The sequence below is a fragment of the Phoenix dactylifera genome, chromosome 8, assembly GCF_009389715.1.
Source record: "Phoenix dactylifera cultivar Barhee BC4 chromosome 8, palm_55x_up_171113_PBpolish2nd_filt_p, whole genome shotgun sequence".
NCBI lineage: Eukaryota > Viridiplantae > Streptophyta > Magnoliopsida > Arecales > Arecaceae > Phoenix > Phoenix dactylifera.
In genome coordinates, this window is record NC_052399.1 from 5,778,094 (window position 1) to 5,801,265 (window position 23,172).

The 23,172-nt window shown below is 40.7% G+C and overlaps 1 protein-coding gene and 1 long non-coding RNA gene across 6 annotated transcripts; one reads left to right on the forward strand and one right to left on the reverse strand.

Annotated features, from left to right (window-relative positions):
• Positions 1 to 687: 687 nt before the first annotated feature.
• On the reverse strand, positions 688 to 15,005 carry LOC103720965 (LEAF RUST 10 DISEASE-RESISTANCE LOCUS RECEPTOR-LIKE PROTEIN KINASE-like 1.2). 5 transcript variants are annotated; one of them, XM_039128791.1, is made up of 4 exons: positions 14,106 to 15,005; positions 3,183 to 3,218; positions 2,413 to 2,679; positions 688 to 2,242 (listed from the first exon to the last, which is right to left on the reverse strand). In XM_039128791.1, exons 1-4 carry the CDS (start codon positions 14,947 to 14,949, stop codon positions 1,308 to 1,310), a joined length of 2,082 nt encoding a protein of 693 aa, XP_038984719.1. In that variant the 5' UTR covers positions 14,950 to 15,005; the 3' UTR covers positions 688 to 1,307. The 5 variants fall into 5 exon arrangements, with proteins under 5 accessions (XP_038984719.1, XP_026665765.2, XP_038984721.1 ...); XM_026809964.2 differs by lacking the exon at positions 14,106 to 15,005 and adding an exon at positions 12,224 to 13,149; XM_039128793.1 differs by lacking the exon at positions 14,106 to 15,005 and adding an exon at positions 10,213 to 12,061.
• On the forward strand, positions 5,177 to 6,123 carry LOC120111547. Its single transcript, XR_005512752.1, has 2 exons — positions 5,177 to 5,265; positions 5,361 to 6,123. It is a non-coding gene; the product is annotated as an uncharacterized LOC120111547 (long non-coding RNA).
• Positions 15,006 to 23,172: the final 8,167 nt, after the last annotated feature.

Genomic DNA, 23,172 nt, shown 5'->3' on the forward strand with positions numbered 1-23,172 from the left:
CATAGAAGAGGAAATTTACCTATGAACAAGGAAGTGGAGAGTATTGTATATAGTGATTGTGAATAGATTCTATAGTTTTAGTTATTTGAAAACTGAGGTGCTAGAATAACTTGTAAAATATATATTTATGCTAAGTTAAATACATCAAACTTATGAAGCACATGGTTGCACATCATTATTTTATTTGATTGATTCCTATGTGCCCATTGATTTAGAATTTCATTCTTTTTATCTACCCTCACTTTACAGGTTTCTGTTATATTTCATCAGAATGACTTTGCAATCAAACTTCATACAGTGTAAGTAATTGACAGCAATGTTTCAGTTTAAGTTTGTATGATCCTGTACTATTATTAGTTACTATTGGGCAGAAACAAGTAGAATGCTAGAAACCTAGACTCATGCTAGCTAGATGTGCCCTAGAAACCTTAAATAGCTGAGAACCATCTATCTTCTCCAGAATCAAAAGTTTCTTTTACAGTCTCTTGTCATCTCTTCATTGAAGAAAATTTCTTGTTCTTTCTTACAGAGACATGTTACTTTGTTTACCTGTTTTCTTTCTACCCGCTCTCATAATGATAATAATTATCTTCACATCGGTTGAACAAGGCTGCAATTTAATTTGGGTTGGACATGTAAAATGTACTCCATTGTGGTTTCTCTTTGTTTGCATTTTTTGTCCAATCCACATGGTAAAGTATCATTTGTTCAATAGCTGCATTACAGTCCTTTGTCATCAAAAGGGAAATGTTATCTAAAACCTGTTTTACAGATATTGGCGAAATGTCAACCAAAACATCACATTGTTTGTGGATAACATTATCTGTATTTCACATTTCCTATATATTATGACCTATAAGATAATGATGCTGTTTCTTGATCCACTATAAACAAGATACACTCATATTAAGATAAAGTTTCCCAGAGAGCTGAAGCTGTTGGAACAAGATGAATTGCCTACAGGTTGACTCCAAAACATCACTAGAGCAACAGAAATCAGACTAAACTGGGAGTGCCCTGTGTTTTGGAAGTCACGCTACTTACATCAGGGATCAAATTGTACTCAACAAAGAACATAATTATTTCAATTTCACACAACAGATACTGGAATATAAAGAACAGAGAAAGTAATAGCCTAATCCATGACATTCTATCCCTGAAATGTGGATATATTTATAGCATAAGAAGACTCTATATACATGTACAATCCCGTCAATTATAAAATGCAAGGGTAAAACAGCTCCAGCTCTCTCTACGTTGATCCACACAGAATACACACTATTTAGAGCATCCAGAATAATAGTACCTCACCCACTAGTGTTAGGCGTCGTCGACCTGCTTTCCCATCTCTCTGTGACAGCATCCGGCGAATAAGGTAGAATATTTTTCAGTAAGCTGGCATCTTCCTTCGCTGGAACATCAGTGTCCACCACTTTCTTGGTCTTGTACTCTCCACTCTCTATCTCTCTCAGCACCTCTAGAGCCTCCTTAATGGAAGGTCTCATCTCCCTCTCTAGCTGCAAGCACCTGAATGCAAGTTCAGCCACCAGGGTGATCATTGTCTTCATCTCCCAATCTGTCTGATATCCAAGACTTGGATCCACCAACTGGTCAAGCTGGCAATTCTGGATCTTAGTTGTTGCCATGTTAGCCAAATTGATCTCATGACGGGTCCTATTGGTATCGACAGCCGGTTTTGATGATATGAGCTCTGCCAGTACCACCCCAAAGCTGTAGACATCACTTTTGTCGGTGAGCTGGTAGCACTGATGGTACTCCGGATCAACGTAGCCAGGGGTGCCCTGCGGAGCGGTGGATACATGGGTTGCGTCAAGCGGGAAGAGTCGTGACAGCCCGAAATCAGCTACTTTCACATGGAAGCTGTCGTCAAGCAAGATGTTGTTGGTCTTGACATCCCGGTGGATAATTTGTGGTTCAACTGCATGGAGGTAGCCAAGCGCATCAGCTGTTTCGATGGCGATGCTCAACCGGATAGGCCATGTAAGGCCTCCTTCCTGTGCTCGAGGGCCATGGAGGTGATCTGAAACGGTGCCATTGGACACGTACTCATACACAAGTAGGAGTTCGCGGCTGTGGCGCGAGGTGCAGCCGTAGAGGGACACAAGGTTCTGGTGGCGAAGGCAGGAGAGGATTTTGACCTCATTCATGAACTGCTCCACACGCCTGTAGTTGTGTTCATACAGTCGCTTGACCGCAACTACACGCCCATCTCGGAGCTTTCCTGTACAAAGGCAAGGCATCAGTTTCAATGGATACATTTCTGCAATATATAGAGTCTTATAGACAAAGGAAGGGAGAAGATGAATTAGTTTGAATAAGAAGGGCAGCTAAATTAGCCTCAGATCTGGAACCAAACTGTTTATATGACGTCAGATACCAAGTTGTTTGTACCTTTGTAGACGGTACCAAAGCCTCCATCACCTAGTTCTTTGGAGGCACTAAAGCAATTAGTGGCCTCCTCAAGTTCCTCATAGGTGAAGATGGTGGTCTGGTACTCACTTTTGCCCAATTCAGGGTCGTTCTTGAAGCATGGCTCGGAAGAGGCGGTTCGACCGAGCAGGATTGAAGACGTCGAACGCTGCTTCCTCTTTCTGTGCTTGTACCAGGCAAGGCAGAGTAAGCTTGCAACGATGATGGCTCCCACGCCTGCACCAACTCCTGCTCATGATAACAACAGGAACTACATAACTACATGATTATTTCATAAAAATAGGAGAATTTTGAGGTATCAGAATGCTTAAAAAATTTGTTCAGAAAAAAAGAGAAAAAAAACTAATATTCCACTTATACAATATGAGTACGTAGAATGGTGTGATGGATTCTGCTTTGCTTCAAAGGTGTTAATTATGACATACAACTTATAGGCAGGGATTTGTATTAATTTATATAGCTGCTCAGCTGAGTTGAATAGTGATAGGTTTTTTAGCATTATGATTATTCTACAACAATTTATAGTGATTTTGTTTGAAAAGCGAAGGTAACTTAAATAGAGATCTTGATACCATGTGAGCCAATCCGAGATTATGTTTTGAAGAACTGATTTCCAGTTATCATAAGTAACTGTTACTCTATAAACCTTGAAATACTGTACCAAAAAACGACTTCTCATGATGTTTAGAAAGTTGAAAAACATTTGAAGAGATTGGGTTGGTGTTCAGTACCTATTGCAATCTTCCTCCATGACTTGCTTTTTTTTTCTGCACGAGATAATCCATCACAAACAGAGTTTAGTACAAAAAGAAAATGATTTTACCAGTTTAATCAGAAATTAAAACTCTCAGAAATATCTGTTTCCTTTAAAATTTGCCCATTTTCCTTTAGTAAAATTTACAAGTTTCTAAATAATTGCCAGTAATCTAAACCTTAAACTTCTAGATGCAACTTCATAAGCTAATTTGATTGGTTAATGCAAGTAGCTATCCGTAATACTTTGATGCATAAAAATATTGTAAAAATCGGCAAAAATTCTACAGAAATATACTTTGACATTCGTTGTTGCATAGGCACGTGGAATCTCCTCCAGTGTCATGTTTGAAGCATCCCCACTTCTCCCCCTGTAAATGCGAGTAAATGGCAGATGATAGGGAAAGGTTATCACGATCTTCCCCGAATGATAGCTTCCATTTGAACAATGGGCTGGGACTGGCCCAGCACGCTGCATGATGAGGTCCTTCATCCTCTAATCTATTGGAAAAGTGAAGCTGGTACTCTGTGCAAAGACTACGATTATAGATTTCGTGGAAGATGTCGGTAGAACAATTATAATCACTCAGGTTGCAATTGAAGAATGATTGGTTCTGGCCGACAGACTGAGGAAGGAACAAATTCTCAGATAGATGAACTGGAGGATCAAAATCATAACGTAAATTGCAGTCTGGTATCTGCAAGCCATTGCCGAACTCTTGGTCTTGAATTATGGTAAAATTTTGAGCGTAGTCAATTATTTCTAAGACGTACCAGTGCTCATGCCCATGAAATTGAATGATAGGTGTGGAGCCATTACAGGAGACCTTATGATGCCCTACGCATTCAGAAGTGGTGGTGTTTGTGCAGAAAGGAGACCTTATTCCTACAGAGGAAGGACTGCCGCATGGTAGACTCTTTGGATTCGATGGGGACGAGCAAGAAAGATTGGGGAAAACAAGGAAGATGAAGGGGATTATGAGGCAGGAAAAGGAAAGAGCCATAGTAAGTAACACCACGAGCTTTGCAGCACAACACACTAACAACAACCAGCCCTCTTATACCACGGCCCTTTTTTTTGAAGGGATCTCATTCCCCTGCCCTGATTGCTGAGAGTCTGTGGTTTCATAGATTCCATGCAAGACCATCTGTTTGACTTGGACTGGAGGACTAAGACGCGTGGTAAAACCAAAACGTTGAACCCCACCGCGCCCATGTGAAATGAACTGGGAGAGGGAGAGGAGCTTCCATTCAGTTTGTCCTTGCGTTCAGACCTCTCCAAGACTGCCCAAGAAGTTGGGGAAAAGTGGGGAAAAATAAATTTTGTCCTTCTACTTGACTTCCACAAGCCTGTCGAAGAAGCTGGGGAAAGTGGGAAACAAAAAGAGGACCGACAGAGAGTGTAAACAATCTTTCTTGCTTGGCACGTCGGAGTTAGAAAGAAAGAAGAGGCGAGCTTCCTGGAAATTTCGGCAATGCTTTTAAAAATTCTTGAACTTTGGTAAGGGGAGATAAACAGCATTCAGAAATCCTGCAGATTTCTGGGCAATTGAAAAGACTTGGAAAATGTCAAAGCCTTTCACATCAATAGAGCAAAAGCGGCGGTACACCGTAATGCAGGGAACGCGTGGATACCATGGAGAAACTGTTTGTCATCTTTACTACCAACCAGGCATTAAAACAAATCAAAACAGAATCATGAGTGGTCAGTGGGCAATCATGGAATGGAAGTCTTTAGTCAAAGTCTTCCTAGTTGTCCATAAGCTCCTGGTCTCCTCACATCATTTTCCAGAGGAAAAACTTGCACCCAATTTGATGCATGATGGGACGTTCAGAGAAAACCTTGCACCCAATTTGTCCTGACAGGAAAGTCTGACTACCATAATTGTCACCTTAAAATCAGAGTCTTTGTCTATTTGAAATTAGAAAAAAATGGAACTTAATAGCATAATAGGATATCTATTCATTGAAGCCTTTGATGATGCCATAAAAATGTGGAGAGAATGATCTGAGGGAAGAGTCATCTGGGGGATGCTGTTCTTACATCCAAGAACGACAAAGGTTAGTCGCTGCTTATGTTTGCGAATTCCAGCACTATGTAGTAGTAGTTGTAGTTTTATTTTATTATGTAACTATTATAAGCTGTACTTGAGCAGTAGTAGGATGGAGCAATTTCTGGGATGTTCTGGGCTTCGCGGAGGGAAAGAAGCGTGAGGACCTTATGGACCTTGCCAGGTTTCTTCTAAGCAATTCATCCAAAAAATAGAAAGGTTTCTTCTAAGTAGTTGAAGTCCTTGCAGTGTGCTGGTTGGGCTGCTGGATGAAGTATCTTCCTATCTATCATTTCTCTTTTCATGTTCTAAATAGTTATTCTATCTTTCAGAAATTTTCCCAAAGCTGTTTACATAACCGTAACCTGCTTTCTTTAGGAAAATAGGAGAGTATAAGGCAGGAAAGACCAGCATAGAGAAGAGTCTGAAAGAAAAGAGAGTGAAACAGGGAGAGGCAAGGAGGAGAATAGAAAGAGATAGGGAGATAGGGAGAATAGAAAGAGATAGAGACTGTCTTCCTATTCTCTTGATTTTTTTGACAGGATGGCTAATCTACCTTTTCTCTTAACAGTTTTGTGCAAGGATCTGCTGGTAAACAATGCTGGAAGTAAAACAGAGATGTTTATATGGTTCAAAGATAAAAGGACCCCTCAGCATTGTTTTACAGATAACAATATATGGTGAAAGTAGCTATTGTCAAATAGAACATGATTTATAAAACAAAGACAAGATTTACGGTCTAATTGTTAAAGTAGCTGTGAAGATTTTGCTGCGTAGAGAAAGAACAAACAAAAAACACCCAAAAGACATCAATTTATCTTTCATCATCAGCTAAGTTGATTTCTTCATATAAAAATGTCAAAGTAATTTTCATCAAAAAACAGAAAATGTCAAAGTACTAAACCCTTTCTATTATATTTCTTGACGTGCACATTATTTCCTCATAAAAAAGAAAGCTATGAAAGAAATGAATGCACAAGAATTGAAGCAACTGAAAAACATTGACTTCCAAAAGGAGCTCTGCTTGAGCAAAACAAGGAGAGCTCACCATCAATTCATTAAGATAATGAAAGGATAAATGTGCTTTACTCATCTAACCACCAAAAATCCTAGCAGAGTTGATAGAAAGTAGAGGATTACAAAAAAAATTTAGTCTGTTTTAAAAATTCAACAAGATTGGGCCGAATTTTCTGTATCAATTGGGCCTGTTGGGCATCCAAACCTATAGTCTTATAAAGGCCTATCCTAATCTTAGTCTAAATCCTATTTGTAAGCCTGTTGGACTGCAGAAAGAAAAAAGATCCATGAAAGTTTTCTTATTTCTTCTACAGAATTTGAGCTAAGGGGTGTATTTGTCTACATGGGCTCTATTCAAATAGACTGCCCACTCCATAAATTCAATAAGAAATCTATTCTAATCCTGCTGGATTTTTTAAACAGGCTCTTAAGAGAAACAATAAGTATAGCATGTAACATAAATTAAAAATGTTAAGTATTATAGTTGATCAGTGTCGCTCCAATGCTTATCTCCTTACTTCTAAAATTCTCCGGTCATACTTGAAAAAAAATTATTTTTTATCTAAGTTTTGAATAATTGGTAGAGGGCTTGATGGTTATATCATTGTGAACTGCTAATAAAATGCACAAAACCGAGCAAAACCTAGAACCTAATTGGCCGTTATCTTGGTATTAAAATGGAACTCAAAGTTGTCTGAAAAACTCACTACAACTTATCCGATGGATCCGGTCGCGGCAAATACACATGAACGCGTTCTCGCTATGATCATATCCACACTGGCCTTTGCTTGCTCTGCACTCCGTGCAATTCGGTGCTTCCCAATCCAACAGATATCCATGCTCCAGAAGTGCCTTATAATCGCGGCTTTCCGCTCCTGCAAACCCCAAGACTGGTACCTTCGTGGTCGGACAATCCCCTGATATCTGGGGGTCTGGCTTGGAGTAATCGTCGCCGATATAAGCAGCATAACTTTTATTAGGATTGCAAGGTAATTCGAAGGAACCGGTCTGCTCTCTCCGGCAATTGTGGAGGAGGAGAAGTTTCTTGTTGACAGCACTGATACTGAAAGGTGTGCCAGCGAAGGAAAAATCGTCAATAGAAGATGAATTCGAGCAAACGTAGTCTGAGAGCTTGGCCTCTGAAAGCCAAATGGATTCGTTGTTGTAGAAGATGCCTAGGATCTGCCTATCTCCGTAGGCCGTTTGGAGATAAGGGATGTCATCAGAACAGTTCACAATAAAAGTGGGAAAGCCACAGTAGTCTGGTTGCTGCCCTTCAATCCAAAACGGGTAGCTAATGTTCTTGATGCTCCCACAACTCTTTGGCTCGCAATCCCCTATCTTTGGATCGGCAGCTATAGCTGTTCTCTCCAAACAGTAGATGTTGATGAAGAAAAAGGAGATGGAGAAGATCCCTCTGAATTGTAGCAGCAGGTTGGGATTCATTTGGGATGAGCGTAGCGATACAGAGACCTAGGGGGCTGGAGAAAGAGCGAAGTTTAAAAGGTGGGTGATGGTTGAGTGGTTTGACCAGTCTCTGGAAGTCTAATTTTTCAATTCGATGACTAACAAGTCGTATTTTGAATGGGACAGCAGACAAATGGTTCTCTGGATGCAATTCATCTATCAAAGTCAGACAAGTAACTCAGGGCCAAGCTGTGGGATCTTGAAAGTAATAAAGATGAGTGGTTTGACTTCTCTTTGGAGCTGGACCACGGGACCGGCCAGAAGGATGGCAGAATACCCTATTTTTTCTCCTAGTGCGTCGGTGGGGCTGCGACTCACCAAGACAGACGCCTTTTATTGTCATGGAAGAATCCATTCTCCGCATTGTTGCGAGTTTGACCATTCATGTCATCGTCGCTGAGCTAGGATTTGGAAACCTCCGTTAAACATGCTTCACGCGCATGGCAAGCGCAGCCCCTTGGTGGGCTGGATCATGATATTAAATAACCACATCAAACATGCTTCATGGACATAGGCCGGTGTTATACCCTTTTTTTTTTTTTTTTTTTTTTCCTTCTTCTTTTTTTTAGTTACATTTTGTATCTTGACTTAGTTGATTGTACTTACGCCAGATTAACTTGAGCGACCGTTTAATCAAAAAAAAAATACACACACATTATAACTGTTATAACAGTTGTCATAACAGTTTCGATCACCTCACGTTATATCATTGAAATAAATAATATAAAAATAATAACAATCATTATTTTCACTTAGACTTTCTTTATATACAATAATATTTATTTCAAATTTTAATTTTTTTAAAAAAATTTTCTCAAATTTTTCTCCCAAAATAGTTGCATGGTCCAAAATATAATTATTTTATCTAGTAAAAACAAAACAAAAGAAAGCACCATTATTTCTTTTGTTAATATCAGTTATTTTTCATTATAACACTGTTATAACATTCATTGTATTAATAATTATTTCAATATTAACATTTTAAAATAGAAAATGGCTGATATAAGTATTATGACTCTCGTTAAGGTTTCATTGGTTGGATGTTTGACAAGTCAAGTGAGGGAAAAAATCATCTGGGCTTATAATAATTAAGATGGTTGTAACGATTATAGCATGTTTTAATTAATTAATCGCAGTCAAAATACCTCTAAATAAAATATGGAAATAATGCTGAGAAGTATTTAGTAAATAAAATGCAGTAATGATAAGGTTGTACATATTTTAAATAATGATGGAATATTTAACTAAAGGGCATCCTAATGTACCAAGCTTTTGGTACAATTGAACCTAGAGAGGATAAAATGTATGTAGCCCCATTACTGTATGTATGCAAAGAAAGTTTTCCGTGTTCTAGACCCGTGACACTCTTGCTATGCAGCCTTATTATTGTACTACTGCCTACCCTTCAATAATGGAAGACTTAATTAACAAATAAAAATCATGGCAAATTAGTTGGACAGTGACCCTTCTTGTACTTTTTAAAGGAACATTGACAATAACTTTATGAAATTTTTAAAGCTGCTAATTTATCTTACCATAAATATGAGCTAACGACGTAAGAAGAAATAAAGATGGCAAAAGAAGACAGACAGGACAAATCCAAAGATAGCTGCTTAAGACGATTTACATAAAGATATTGCACAAAATAATCCATGCAAAGGACAAAATTTCCCCCCTCTTTCTATGTGTATGCGCATGCGGTTTTGCACACCTTTGCATCCGTAAGAGCATGCAGGTGTGTCTTTTATTACTTCCCAAGGTTAGCCACAATTCTGAGAATTTCCATCCCAATTGTTATATCTTTTGTCCGAGAATCATTACTCGGACTTTCTACCCTTGTAATTTCAGTTACATTGTTCGTGAGGAGAAACAAAATTTATTAAGGCCAATTCATATGCCAATGTCTCCTACAACTTTGTTCTCTTGAAAACTTATCTTTCAAGTGCTTCAACTGCTATTCGGAAAATTGTACTCTGAAATTGATTGTCAGCTATGCATACCTACCAAAATATCATGCGTAAGTTTGCTCGTCATAATAGGAACTTCACCTACCGTCGCGTTGTGAATAAGTTATTCAAGTCCGTAAGCTTCATTTTCTTTTTAACTGCCCCTGCCAGCGGTCTCTATTTAAAATGACACCGGTCAGTCTCAACGAACTGTTTCAATAAAAAACTACTCCAATGTCAAACTCATGCTCCTTTTAAAAGCCTTTCAAAAGCATCATCTGTTTCTGTTAGGAAGGAACTAATACTCTCCTAACGCATCAGAAATATCTAATCCTATCAAATAATCTAGGATTCCTAATTCACCTCCACACGCTCCATCACGCCCAAATCAAATACACCTAACCATAAACGTTGGCTGGACGCTGACCCAACCCAGATGACACGTCCTGGGCCGAACCAACTTTGTGTTCCAACTAATTGAAAAGATGAAAAACCAAGACAGGGAGAAGAAAGAAGGGAAGACATACCCCTACAGCCGTCAGGACAGTTGCCGACCACCGTCGGGGCATTGCGATAGACATCGCCGGAACCTTGACAACCTTCGCACACTCCCTGCTCCACCGTCCACGTTACGCTGATTCCCTCCTGCATCGCCTCCCCAAAATTCTTCCCGAACAATAACAAATCATACATCGTCCGGTTTATAGGAATGATCCCAATCGAGCTGCACCTCCCAAGCGGGTTCGACCGCTCCTGAAGAGGCTGCTCGAGCAAACTATAGTATGAATCCAGCTGAATCCCTCCGGTTGGGCAGGCGATTTTATAGAAGCCGTCCGGAAAGGAGTCCAAGGTGCAGTTGAAGTAGAAAGAGAGATTGAAGTCGAGCCTGGCATAGCTGAAGAGGGAGGAGTTGATGATGGTGTTGGTGAAGGTGCGAGGACAGCCTTCTCCCGTGAGATCCGGGTCGATGATTGTGAGGATTCTATTCACGTAGTCGATGCTCTTGATCTGGTAGGACTTCTTGCTTATGTTAATTGTCAGAATGGATCGATCCTTGTTGCAAGCGAGCTCGAACCCTGGAAAGCCGCAGGACTCGGGCCCGTCAAGTGGCCGGAACGGGAAGGTGATGTTGTAACGATTGCGTCCGCAGTCGTATGAAGTAGCGGGAGCGCACTCCTTGAATAGAGTGCTGCTATCGGCTTTGGAAAGCAAGGAAAGCATGAGGAGAAGGATGGGTGAGAGGAGAGAGTATGAAGGGGACATCCTGGCCGGGTTCTCTTACTGAATGTTGGGAACCTCGGCATGGGAAGAAAGTTATTAAGACTTTAGAGGAGACGATTAGATGAGTAGATGGGGTTGGAGAATCCTAGTCAATTGTTGGGGAATCTTAATCAATTGGAAAGAGATAGGATTTAGGGACGAAGAAAGAAAAGGGTATGTTGATTCGTTCAAAGCAGGTGATGAGTGACGAGAGATGTTTAATATTTCTTGTTCCTCTAGAGAGTTGCCGGTTGAGAAATTGACTAGCGCAGTGCTCCGGTCCAGGCCGGCAGGCCGCCACCAATAGAACACCTGGCAGGTGATGGTTGGGTGGATTTGGAGAATTATCAAATGGACGACCGGGAGCATTAATTCTAGGCCATTAACTGGAGCACATCAATTTTGGATTGGTCCTGGGTAAAGGGGCCTGGTGATCTAGTGTTGCTTGGGGTGGGAGAAACCTTGGGCGTCCAAAAGCGTTACACACGCCAGAAAGGGCAAGTTGAAGATGGATTTAATTTAATTTTTTGTAAGTACCTACATGAATGTGTATTTAGTCTTATATCAATTATGTGCTTAAAAGATCTTGATATTTATATAGAACTAAAAAAATATAAATAACACCATTTAATTAACTTTTTTAAGTTAAATTCTAGATTATTATACTTTTTTCTATTGCATCACATCCATTAACATTACTCTTTTTTGTCTTTCCTCGAGACGATATGTAAGAACAACTGATAGCAAATGAAATTGGCTTTAGATAATTCTTTGTGCTCAGAAACATTGCTTGCTTCATGGCAATATGCTCATAAACCCCATCTTGAAACTCTAATTATCATCACTCAATCTCCCTAAAATACTTTTCCTAGCAATTCAACATTTGTTTTTGATTCACTCCAATATCTTTTCTATATATAATAAGCTCCAGGAGTGGAGCCCACGCATCTCCGTCCCCCTCTTTGTTTCATCTCTACCAACCCATGTGTCAGGTTTTCAAGAAAAAGATTTCTCGAGGCAAATTGCATTTTTTCTAAAGTGAACTACTTCAAATCAACCTAATTCACTAGACCTGATCTGTAGCATACCTAAATTCCATGGCTTCTTGGCTCTTTCCTGAAACTATTTTTATCTTTTTTATATAAATTTGGCACCTATAACAAAGCTGATGTTTCTCGAATCTTAAAGCTGTGTGATTTGCCTTAGATCTTCAAGTTCTTTCGAATTGAGTAGCTACTTGAAAGAGAACAACTTGCAGGGTACGGTCCGAATACATACCTTCATGACACGAGCCGTTATGCAATCCGTCGGGACAGAAGCAGGGACGATCATCGTCTGAATCGTACCCACAAATCCCACCAGAGCCGACGCAGCCTCCGCACCACGCGCTTCCCACCATCCACCTCAAGGCGAACCCCTCCTGCAGCGCGCCCTCGAAGGATATACCGCCGCTCACCAATTGCCCCACAACCGTCTTATTCATCGGAAGAATCACAGTTGATTGACACCCGGCTGGCAAACTAAAGTTGTCGAGCCAATAATACCAGTACAGCCTGGTGATGTCGTCAAAGAGGCAGCCGATATCATGTAGCGGAGGATTTTTTAAGCTGCTGCAGTTGATCAACACGGTGATGTTCAGGTCAAGGTCGGAGTACTCGAAGAGGAGGTGATCGAAGGTGGTGTTCTCGTCTGGCCTGGGGCAGGACTGGCCGACATAATTCTGGTTTACGATGGTCAGGAGTCTGTTCGAGTAGTCGACGCCCTTCACTTGGTACTCAATATTTTCCATTTTGATCATGGGTTCTTGGTCGACGCAAGTGAGGTTAAAACCTGGGTAGCCGCAATAGTCGGGACGGCCATCCACAAGAAACGGATAAGACACATCGATCGACAAGTTTCCGCAGGTAAAAGGTGTCCGAGCAGCACAATCCAAGTATTGTTTGGAGGTTGCATCGGCGAAAGAAGGCGGCAGCGACGACAAAGTGAAGAAGAGAGCGAGGAGGAAGGGAAGAAACATTTGTTGAAGGAGAAGCTGTAGATGTATTTTGTCCTGCTTTTGGCTCATTGGTTCGGCAGCTTTAAGGAATTTATAGAGCAACCTCGAAGAGAAGGAATGGAAGGAAAATGAGATGAATTGGTTCTTACGTTGTTTGGTACGTGGCATTTTATCAATGGTTAAAGAGAAATGAAGGGAAAGTGGAACAGAAGATGGCGGCTGGAAGAAATTATTCATAAAATGACAAGCATGCCGGTCAAGGCATGGTCGGGCACGCCCCCCCCCCCCCAAAAAAAAGCAGCGTTGGCTCTAAGATATTTCTTCTCTGACTAGTTAAACCGAATGTGCCGTGCGTTGCCCGTCCGTCAATCGACACAGCCACTGCGCGGCGGTCTTGTTTGTGCACAACATTGGCACGCACCTAGCCAGCCGCTGACGACCCGGTATCTTGCTTCTAGACGAATTGTATGTTCCACGATATCATTACAATTGAATAGGAGTTGATAAAAAACATTGCAGGATGAGTTAGGCTTAAACTTGCAGGGAAAAAAAAAACCTCTGTCGGCAATAGCTGGCACGTTGGGACTTCTACAAACAAAGGCTAGCTGGAGCTCAGATATCTAATAATTGATCAATCCAAATTAGTGACTCTAATAAGTTAACTTAGAACCTTGTCAATCATAAATAGATAAATATTTTATATGAATAGTATTGAAAAATACAAGTTTAGTATGATTTATTCTATATTGAAAAAGGTGTTGGGGGAGTTTTGGATGTCAGATTTGTCGACGAGTGAAATTTAACTTGTTCCCGTAAAAAAATATACAGAAGCGGATGGAACTCCCAACCGGTGATCTGTTTCGAGGAGACTGGCAATAAATCCCAGATAATTACTCCATCTTAGTTTCTAATTGTACGTTACATCCATGTTTGAACGAAATCTACAACCTAATCAATTAAGAACAGTTAATTAACACTATAATAATAAAATTTGTTGTTATTTTGGGTCCATTTTTTAGCATGGAAACATGAGTTTTGCTGACTGATCATTGGAAGTCCAACTAGCTAAACTTTTTTTTTTAAAAAAAAGAAATAACTAGCCAAAAATTGTGAAACTTTGAATGCATGTTAAAAAGAGAAGTTTTGAGGGAAGTAGTCACGTACCGGATTTCCGGACCTCGGCCCCTGCCCTATAAGCTTCCTCCTGCGATCCGTCCATGTGATGGCATACAAAAGCCCGGTCTCCGGCACCGGTCTCGCTGTAGCCGCACAAGCCGCTAATCCTCTCGCAGCTCCGGCACTCGTCCCCACCCTCCGTCTCCCAACCCAGTTCGAACCCCCTCTGCAAGATCCGCCCGAACGCGTCCGAGAGCACCCCCACGTTCTCCTCCAGCGCCGCCTGCAGCACCGGCACCACCACGACCTCCTCGCACCTCGACACCAATTCATAGTCTACTGGGATCTCCGACCCATTCCAGAAGATGTAAGAAAGTCCGGCGCCCCTCCCCAAACAGTCAATCAGACGGATTGGCAGAACAAAAGAGCAGTTGATGTAGAAGGTGAGGTTGGTGTCGTTGGAGGTGAAGTGCAGTGAAGAATTGGCCCCGAAGGAAACGTTTCCGTGGGCCGTGGGGCAGGTGGCAGGGCCTTGAAGGACGCTGGGGTCAGTGAGGGAGATGGTGCGGCTCGAGTAGTTGATGTCGGTCACGGCATAATCCCCGGAGGGGAGGCGGAGGACCGGGGTCTGGTCTCGGCACACCAGCTGCAACCTTGGGTAGCCACAGTAGGAGGAGGTGTTTGTGTTTGTTTTTATTGCTGTTGAGTTCTGGGCGATCCAGAAAGGGTAATGGATGTCGGGGCCTTTGCCGCCGCAGCTGAAGGACGTGCAGCTTGAGATGCTGGTGTCGTTTGGGGGGATTGCAATACTGGTTGTGATACTGGAGAGAAAGAAGAAGAGAAAGAGGAGGGCGACGTGCGGAAGAGGAGGGGTTCTAGGGCTGCGAGGCATTGTTTTAGAGGAAAAGGAGGGACAACAAAAGGCTGGGGAGGGAAAAAGAGATGGACGCAAGGAGGGAGAGGAACAAAAATACCTTGGTGAGAGCTAGCTTTCTTTTTTGCCCCATCTCTTATAGGGTACTTCTTAATATTGAAACTTACAACTATATTAGGATAGTACTCCACTTACTAATCGAGTTTGTGGCATCTCGTAAATTTAAAATAAAAAAATAAAAAAAGAAATTGCAAAATGCAGATGAGGAGTTGAGGCTGTTTGTCCGCATCCTCCTCTCTCTCTTTTTTTTTTCTTGGTAAAACGGTGATTCATATTGCTCTTAAATAAGTACAACGAGCTACATCAGCAGAAAGAAAATAAAACAGAGCATCAGGGGCATCAGTATTCCTAGTCCAAATAACCTTTCCAGAATGCCGAGCAACAAAGGAGGCAACCCAATCGACCGCTCTGTTTGTCTCCCGATACACATGTGCTGCATGAAAGAAATCTATCTCCCTAACCAATCTGTGGGTCTCCCGAATCAGTGGGTGGCCATCCCCAAATCTATCCACTCCTCATATCCAATCAATCACCGTAGAGGAGTCACCCTCCAGGTAGACCCCATCTGCACCAAGTACCCTCCTCGCATAGAAGACGCCCTCCTAGGATGCCCGAAGCTCCGCCTCAATAGTGGTCGAACCAGGGGTGCATCGGCCTCCTGTCGCAATCAGCCTGCCCTAGTAATCTTTGATCACAAAGCCTGCTCCTCTATAAACTCCATCCGCCGACCTGCCACCATCAAAATTAACTTTGAGATGACCAAGGGATGGGGGCACCCAAAAAAATAGGGTGAATCTGGACGTTGTGACAGCGGAACAGGTACCTCAGATGTCCCTGGCCATCTCATAGGATCTCGACGCGGTTGCCGTGGTGATCTCCGCAGCATGCCGAAAATCCCTGTCCGCCACCGTCCTCGGAGTCGAACCACTGCCCTCAAAGAGGCATGCATTCTTGTCCAACCATGTGTGATAGGCCAGGTATGCCCTTCTAACTCTTATAAATGATGCAATAGATCCTCCACTGACTTCCATGTATGTGGGAGAGGAACAGACGACCTCTCCCAAATCTGCACTGCCCTAGGACAGCTAAGGATGATGTGGGTCACGATCTCCTCAGTGTCCGAACAAGCCTCGCAGAATGGAGTGGTCCGAACACCTCTCCCTGGTAACATCCTCCAGGTCAGTAAGCAGCCCCAAGTCACCTTCCATAAGAATAAGGCCACCCGCGGGTGGACCGCATCCACCAGATCCAACCTCTATCCATCTGTCGAGCTGGCTCCCTACTAATCAACGCCCGGAGGTCCCTAGCATGTACCCTGGATCGCCCCGTCGGCACCCATACCAGTCGGTCCGACTCCTCCCTGAACGGAATGGGAAGAGTTAGAATCCTCTTCTCTTTGATGTTTACTTTCTTTCCATCTATCCATCCACGAGGCTTTCCTTCTCCACCGTCCATAGGATTTTTGATTCAAATGGAAATAGCAAGGTTATTTTGAGGATCGCAAAAGTTTTGCATTCCTTTTTAGATATAGAACTTGGAATTATGTGATGCAGAGTTTGAGACTAATTCATATTCTATAATTTGCTGATCTATACTTTAAGCTTTTTTGATACATACTTAGTAGCGACTCAATATATACTTTTAGATGAATCAATACATACTTACCGAAACATGGTATTTACTAGTACACAGTATATGGCCACACAATAGATATCTTCAGGCAAATCGATACATAATTTCGAAAATATCATTTCACTGGTATATAGTACATGGCCAGATGATACATACTCATTAACTTTATATATGTTGTGAATTTTTTGAATATATACTCAACAACGACCCAATATATATATATATATTTCAAGGCAAATCGATAAATAATTTCTAGAACATGATATTCGCCAATGCATAGTCTATGGTCTGGTGACACACACCTAGCAAATTAGTCAACCAGTAAGCTATACACATCTTGGGAAGGAAGAGAAAAGCTTCGTAGACAGTTGGAGAGTGGTTTGATGAGGAAGAAGAGAAAGTGGGCAGATGGTCTCTACTCTTCGTGCGTGTATCATATTTTTTGTATTCTTTTAAAGTTACGAGATGGATGGTTTACGTTAGTAAAAAAGTTTCGTCCTAATATGGCTTTTAAGTTTCCGTATTAACATGCACGTTACAAGAGAGAGACATGGCAAAAAAACAAACCTTACTTTATATGTTTTTTTTTCGTAAATGCATAAGAGGATTTTGGTTTGGAGGGAGGGTAGTTGGGAGTAATCTTTGCTCTTTAATGAGATGAAGACCTTGCAGGACCGCGAGGCATAGTTTGGTGAAAGGACAGAGTATTCTTGGTAGTTGATCAAAAAGAACGGATAAGGGTGGACAGGGATCATAAAGATGGTAGTTGAGGTAATATCAAACTTGGATATTACTAGATTTTAGAGCACGAATTCCTTGTAAATGAACATTGATTGATACCCCCTAGTCAAGTCATATGGATGCTAGAATGAAAAGGATGAGCAAAATTTTAAATGCTAGGTCTCCAGGTTCTTAAATTTAGCATCTGTTAAGTCAATGAATTAGGGGCAAGATCCGTGGAGTATAATAATTCACTGAATTTATGCAAATTTCTTTAAATCTTCTAAGTGGACAATTTAGATCTTGGCAATGAGTTAGATCGGAGTTAGTGTCACGCCCCGAACCTAGCATCCGGATTTGAAACGCGACACGATTGCACACTCCCTAGGAGAGTGCCTTGAAGAATATGCTAGGCCAGAAAAAATTATCACAACCCGAATATCCGTAAACAAAAATGATCTTAATTCATAATAAACAATAAAACTGATCCAAATATAAAATTTAATCATCCAACCAGTATTAGTGATGCTATATTTATTCATCCCTTCCACCTGTGATCTCAACCATAGCCAAGTTCTATGAACCTGCAACTCTAAAAAAAGAAAAAGATGAAGAGGTTGTGAGCTTTACAATTCGATAAGAATTCCGAATCACTACACCATAAATAATAAAAAAATAATAAATTAATAATACTAGATAAATGAATATCGTATCAATACTCGGAATGCTCATAAATTCTCATTATGATCTTTTTAAAGAACCATATATATATATATATATATATATATAAAATGTAACCAATTGTTTAATAATAGTTTCTTATGCCATGCCATTTGGTTCTCATTAACTTGATTTTTAGGTTTCTTATTATTTAACTTCTTGCTTTGGACTAACCAAAATTATGACTCAGTCTAAAACTGACATAATACAATGCGTAAGCCCGTAGTGGCTTGGACTAACCAAAATTATGACTCAGTCTAAAACTGACATAATACAATGCGTAAGCCCGTAGTGGCTATCCCCATGTATCAGCCCAAGGTGCTATAAAAATTCCACACATAAGCCTGTGGAGGCTATCCCATACATAAGCTTGTGGAGGCTATCTCCATATGTTAGTCTATCGCGCTATAAAGATTCTACGCATAAGCTTGTGGAGACAATCCCACGCATAAGCTTGTGGAGGCTATCCCATGCATCAACCTATGAGTGCTATATATATATATATGGTGACCGAGTATAGGAATTCTTACCTCTATCGCAATCTAATGTACTACAACACTACCAATCCTCACCTGACATGTCTATTCAATTTAATATCAATATAACACTAACTTATCCCTTATCAATCACTCACCATATTAATAAATCAATTATTCGTTAATTATCTAATTTTAGTGTTCTAATATTTGAATTTTTCATATTCTCTATTCTCTTTTAATTAAAAAATAAGTAAAAGATCAGAGCCTTACTTCGATTTACAAACTAGAGTATAAGGTCTTATTGGGCTTCTTCTGGTTTGGATGATTGTAGCCTTATATAAATTTAGGGCCGACTATAAAAATAGATTCTTATAGGAAGATATATGACGCTAGCTAGATGACAATGCCCAATTATTCGCATCGATCAGCACAATGCAACTCAATTAATCTGATCAAGAAATATATATCCAATCAAGAAAAAGATAATAGATTAGGGTTATCAATTATGGGTCCAATGATAATTGACAACAATCGGGGTGAAGGAAAGACAGGGTTGATTAAATAGTAGTGTCCGATGATCGGGTCGGTCTGCTCTAGCCAATAAAACTATTCAACTCATGAAATAGAAATTAAACTATGGTACAGATAATATAATATGGACTAATGATGATAGAGTGCAATAGTACTTGACGATGGTCAGGGCGTGACAGAAAGGGAGGTTAAAACCATCCGTATTTTATTGATTGAGTCGATGAATGCAGAAGTCTGCTGCTACTAAGAGGAAGCAGCAATCAAAAGAGGCTTTGTTGTGCTACAAATAGGAGGAAAAAAAACAGAGTTTGGAACTATGGAAACAGAGAAGATGCTGACAAAAATTCAGGGTGTGAAGAAAGATGCTTCAGCACTATAACATCAAGCTCCTCTTCACTTAGGCTACAGATGACAAAAGAATACGACAATATTAAGTAGCTTCTCAGAGGTAGATGGAATTTAGCAACTTTAATTCTGAAATCATCCAGCAACATTCGTTTTTCTTCGTTTTGAGTAGAATTAATAGATCAGCCTGGTATGCCAAGAAGAAAAGCCTGGTACTTCCACATGCCCAAACAAAAATCACTAGATAAGTGATGGGCAACTACTTGTTGGGAAGTGATTATGGTGGTTAGTATAGATGCTTTCTCTTAGAAAACTCTGCTTAACAATTTAATAATTGAGTCTTGACCGGTAGGAAGTAGTTGTCAACACCTTATGATGCCCATTAGTCCTTAATTAGACAATAAAATATCATGCGGGGCCATCATATCGGGATGCAGTTCAGTTCACAAATTCCAGCGAACACCATCATATCGCATAACAGAGCCTAGATCAAATCCAACATGCCCTGTTTATTACATTTGTTTCACGTGATTTGCAGCCACACACAGGTTGAAGCCATGATCCCCAGATGCTTGTAGAACCTGAGCTAGATCACATCCTACCAGGTCTTGGATTTTTCCGGATTCCTGTGTCAGGTGTTTATGCTAATTTGGCTTCCCAGAAGCATCCCTCCATTTGAGCTAGTCTTAAGCCGCGTTATGAAAACAGAACAGAAGCAGAAATTCTTGCTGGCGACTGGTCCAAAATCTCACCTATCTCGTTTCAAATTATCTGAACGAAGCCTTGAAAATTACAAGTCCGATGACCAACTTAAACTGGTCCATTTCCTCTTGCATAATATTAAGCTCCAGCTATGCTGAATGAAACCAGTGTTGTTTAAACGAAAACAGTGTGTTCGTTCCCCAAAAAGAAAAAAAACATGCCCCTCCAGTCCCCTCCTCTACCCTTATTCTTTCTTCTTCCCTTGCTCCTCGTTCTCCTCTTCACTTTGTCAATGCAATTGCCTTCTTTCGCCAGTGCAACCTATGGTACAATTCAGACGATGATCGACCCTGCTTCTGTCGCAATGGATTGATAACGGCTCATGTCCTCAAGGTATGTATTCAATCGGACCTTACCGTGCAAGTTGTTTCTTTCATCTGGTTACTCAATTCACTGTCAGAACTTGAATATTGACAGCAGATCACATTAGGGGTGGCAATTTTGATTGGGTGGGTTAGATATGGATTAGGTCGGATGCAAGTTGGATAAAAAATTTGTCAACTCAAATCCAATTTATTTATTAAACAAGTTCAAATTCGCATCTAAATTCGACCTGTTTATCAAATAAATAATCCAACGCCACCTGGATAACCCATTTACTAAATAGGTTGGATTAGGTTAAACAAACTAAGTAAATTTTTGACGGATTAAATAGATTTCAACCGGTTGAATAAATTAAGTGGATCGGGTTAAATGGGACAAAAATAGGTTAAATAGATTTAAAAAAAGTTAAACTTGAGTTACGCATGTTAATAGGTCATGATCTGATCTAGTTATTAAATAGATCAAAACAGATTAAATCGGTCGATCTGTTTAATAAATAGATCTAGATGAATTAGCATATTCATGGCTTAAACTCATTTATGTAAAATCTGAATGTATTTAAAGCAGATCGTTTGCGAGTTGAGATGATGGGTCGGATCAAAAATTGCCGCTCATAGTCGCACACTTCAGATTTGAGAACAGCAAGTTTTGTTAGAGGTTCTATAATTATATAAAAAAAATGAAAGAAGTCCATGAAAGTGGCAAGCGGCCATGGAATTTAAGTATAGTACGGTAATGTCTGGTAAATTATATTGATTTGAAGTGCATCATGAGTTGTAAATCCGCTGCAACCTTGGCTGCAGGAATTTCTTGTAGCCCGAACCTTAAACGCATATAGCTGAGCTTCACGTGATACGCGTCATGAGTGGCTCACGTGATACGTATATGAACACAGGCCATGACTTTGTAACACCCATTAAAAAAGGAACCAGCAAGAGGGGTATTCTACGACGAAGCTCTATTCTCTATTTCTCTCCCTTCACTTCCGTTAATGGTGCCGGAGTCCATCTTTTGCCCCTACCTCGCCGATCGAATATTGCCACTGGAACTTGCAGTATTAGATGTGACCATCACTAAAACTATAATTCCAGATCCAATCAACAAAACAAAAAAGAAGCTCCGCTTAAAATCTTGCATTCTCAAATTACATCCAGACAACCAGATGTATTTTGGCTAAGAGGCTTCCAAAGTGACTCCTAGCAATGAACCCTTTAAGATTCTTAACGCATGAACTTCTCAACTTAGCAACGAACTGTCAAGTTTCTGAAGAGCGCCGGAGCCACAACAACATGGACGGAGATGGAATCGTGGAGAGAGGATTGCAAGAACTAAGATAAATATCAATCTACCAGAAAAAAACAAGGCTTTATTCTATTTTATTTTTGATGAATAGGGAAGCAGAGAAGCTGCCACCCGGCTTTAATTAAAGATGGAAATTTACAGAGAGACTACAACCTTGGCCAACCAAGGAGAGATTACAGGAGAAGAAGAAGAAGCAAAAAGAAAACAATGCTAGCGGAGATTCAATGCAACAGAGATTCCAGCCATCCATGAAGGAACACGGTTAAAGCAAAGTCCCTTTTCAAAGCTTCCATGCCCATCGGAGTCGGCATTAGCTTGTGCTGTCGTAGAGGCACCAAACCTGCATGGGGGTAGTTAGAGGCTGCAGAGACGTAGTGTGTTTAGTCCCACATCGGTTATTCGCTGGATAGATCTTGGATACTTATATAGGATCAAGTAACCCAAATAATATCTTCCAACTAGCTATTTTTGGTGAAGTCTTAGGTTGTTACAAATGGTATCAGAGCCGATCTGGCCCATAACCTATGTGAACTAGGGGACACTGACGTTAGAACTTGAATGGAAGAGTATGTGAGGATCTATGCGGGTGTGTGTTTAGTCCCATATCGATTATTCGCTGGGTAGATCATTTTGAGTGAAGTTCTGGGTTGTTACATCGGGGAGGCGCCAATCATCACGGTGCAGCCTGAGCCAAAGATAGCAATTTGTTCCAAATCTCGACAATTCTTCTGGTGCAAAGGTGCTCCCAAGATTTGAAGGTATGTAGGACTTTTTGGAGCTCGGAGTAGACAGAGCAGCTCTTACGAAGAAAAATCTTTCTATTTCTCTCTTTCCAAGTTTCCCAGCACATAGCCTGGTCGGCTGCCTTCCTTGTAGAAGAATCAAAGGAAGATCTCCTCCAATTAGTCCAAGTATTATGCAAATTGGATGGCCCCAACCCCTGATGTTCAGCTGAATTTTTAAGGCTGTCCAAATGCTACGGGAAAAGGGGAATTTGATGAGCAAGTGATTAATGGAACCACATCCAGAACTGACATGCTAACCATTCTTATCCAGAATTTCCCCAGTATGAAGCCTACTATGGAAAGTGAGCCCCAAGAATACCTTCACCTTTTCCGGAATAGCTGCCATCCAAATGGTTTTAGCGCTCGTAGTATTGATCCGAAGAAAAGAAACTTCCCACCTCCATTCTGAGCAGAATTCTCCAATCTGTGAACAATGATTTACATTAAATTTTTTTTTGTCTCAAATGAATATTTTCTAAAATGTTTGGCTAGTTTTGTTGTGGGCTCCGATGAAAAAGTGGAAGAGGATTCAGCTCCGTCAGATAATGAAGAGAATAAAGAAATAGAGTTTTTCTTATTTT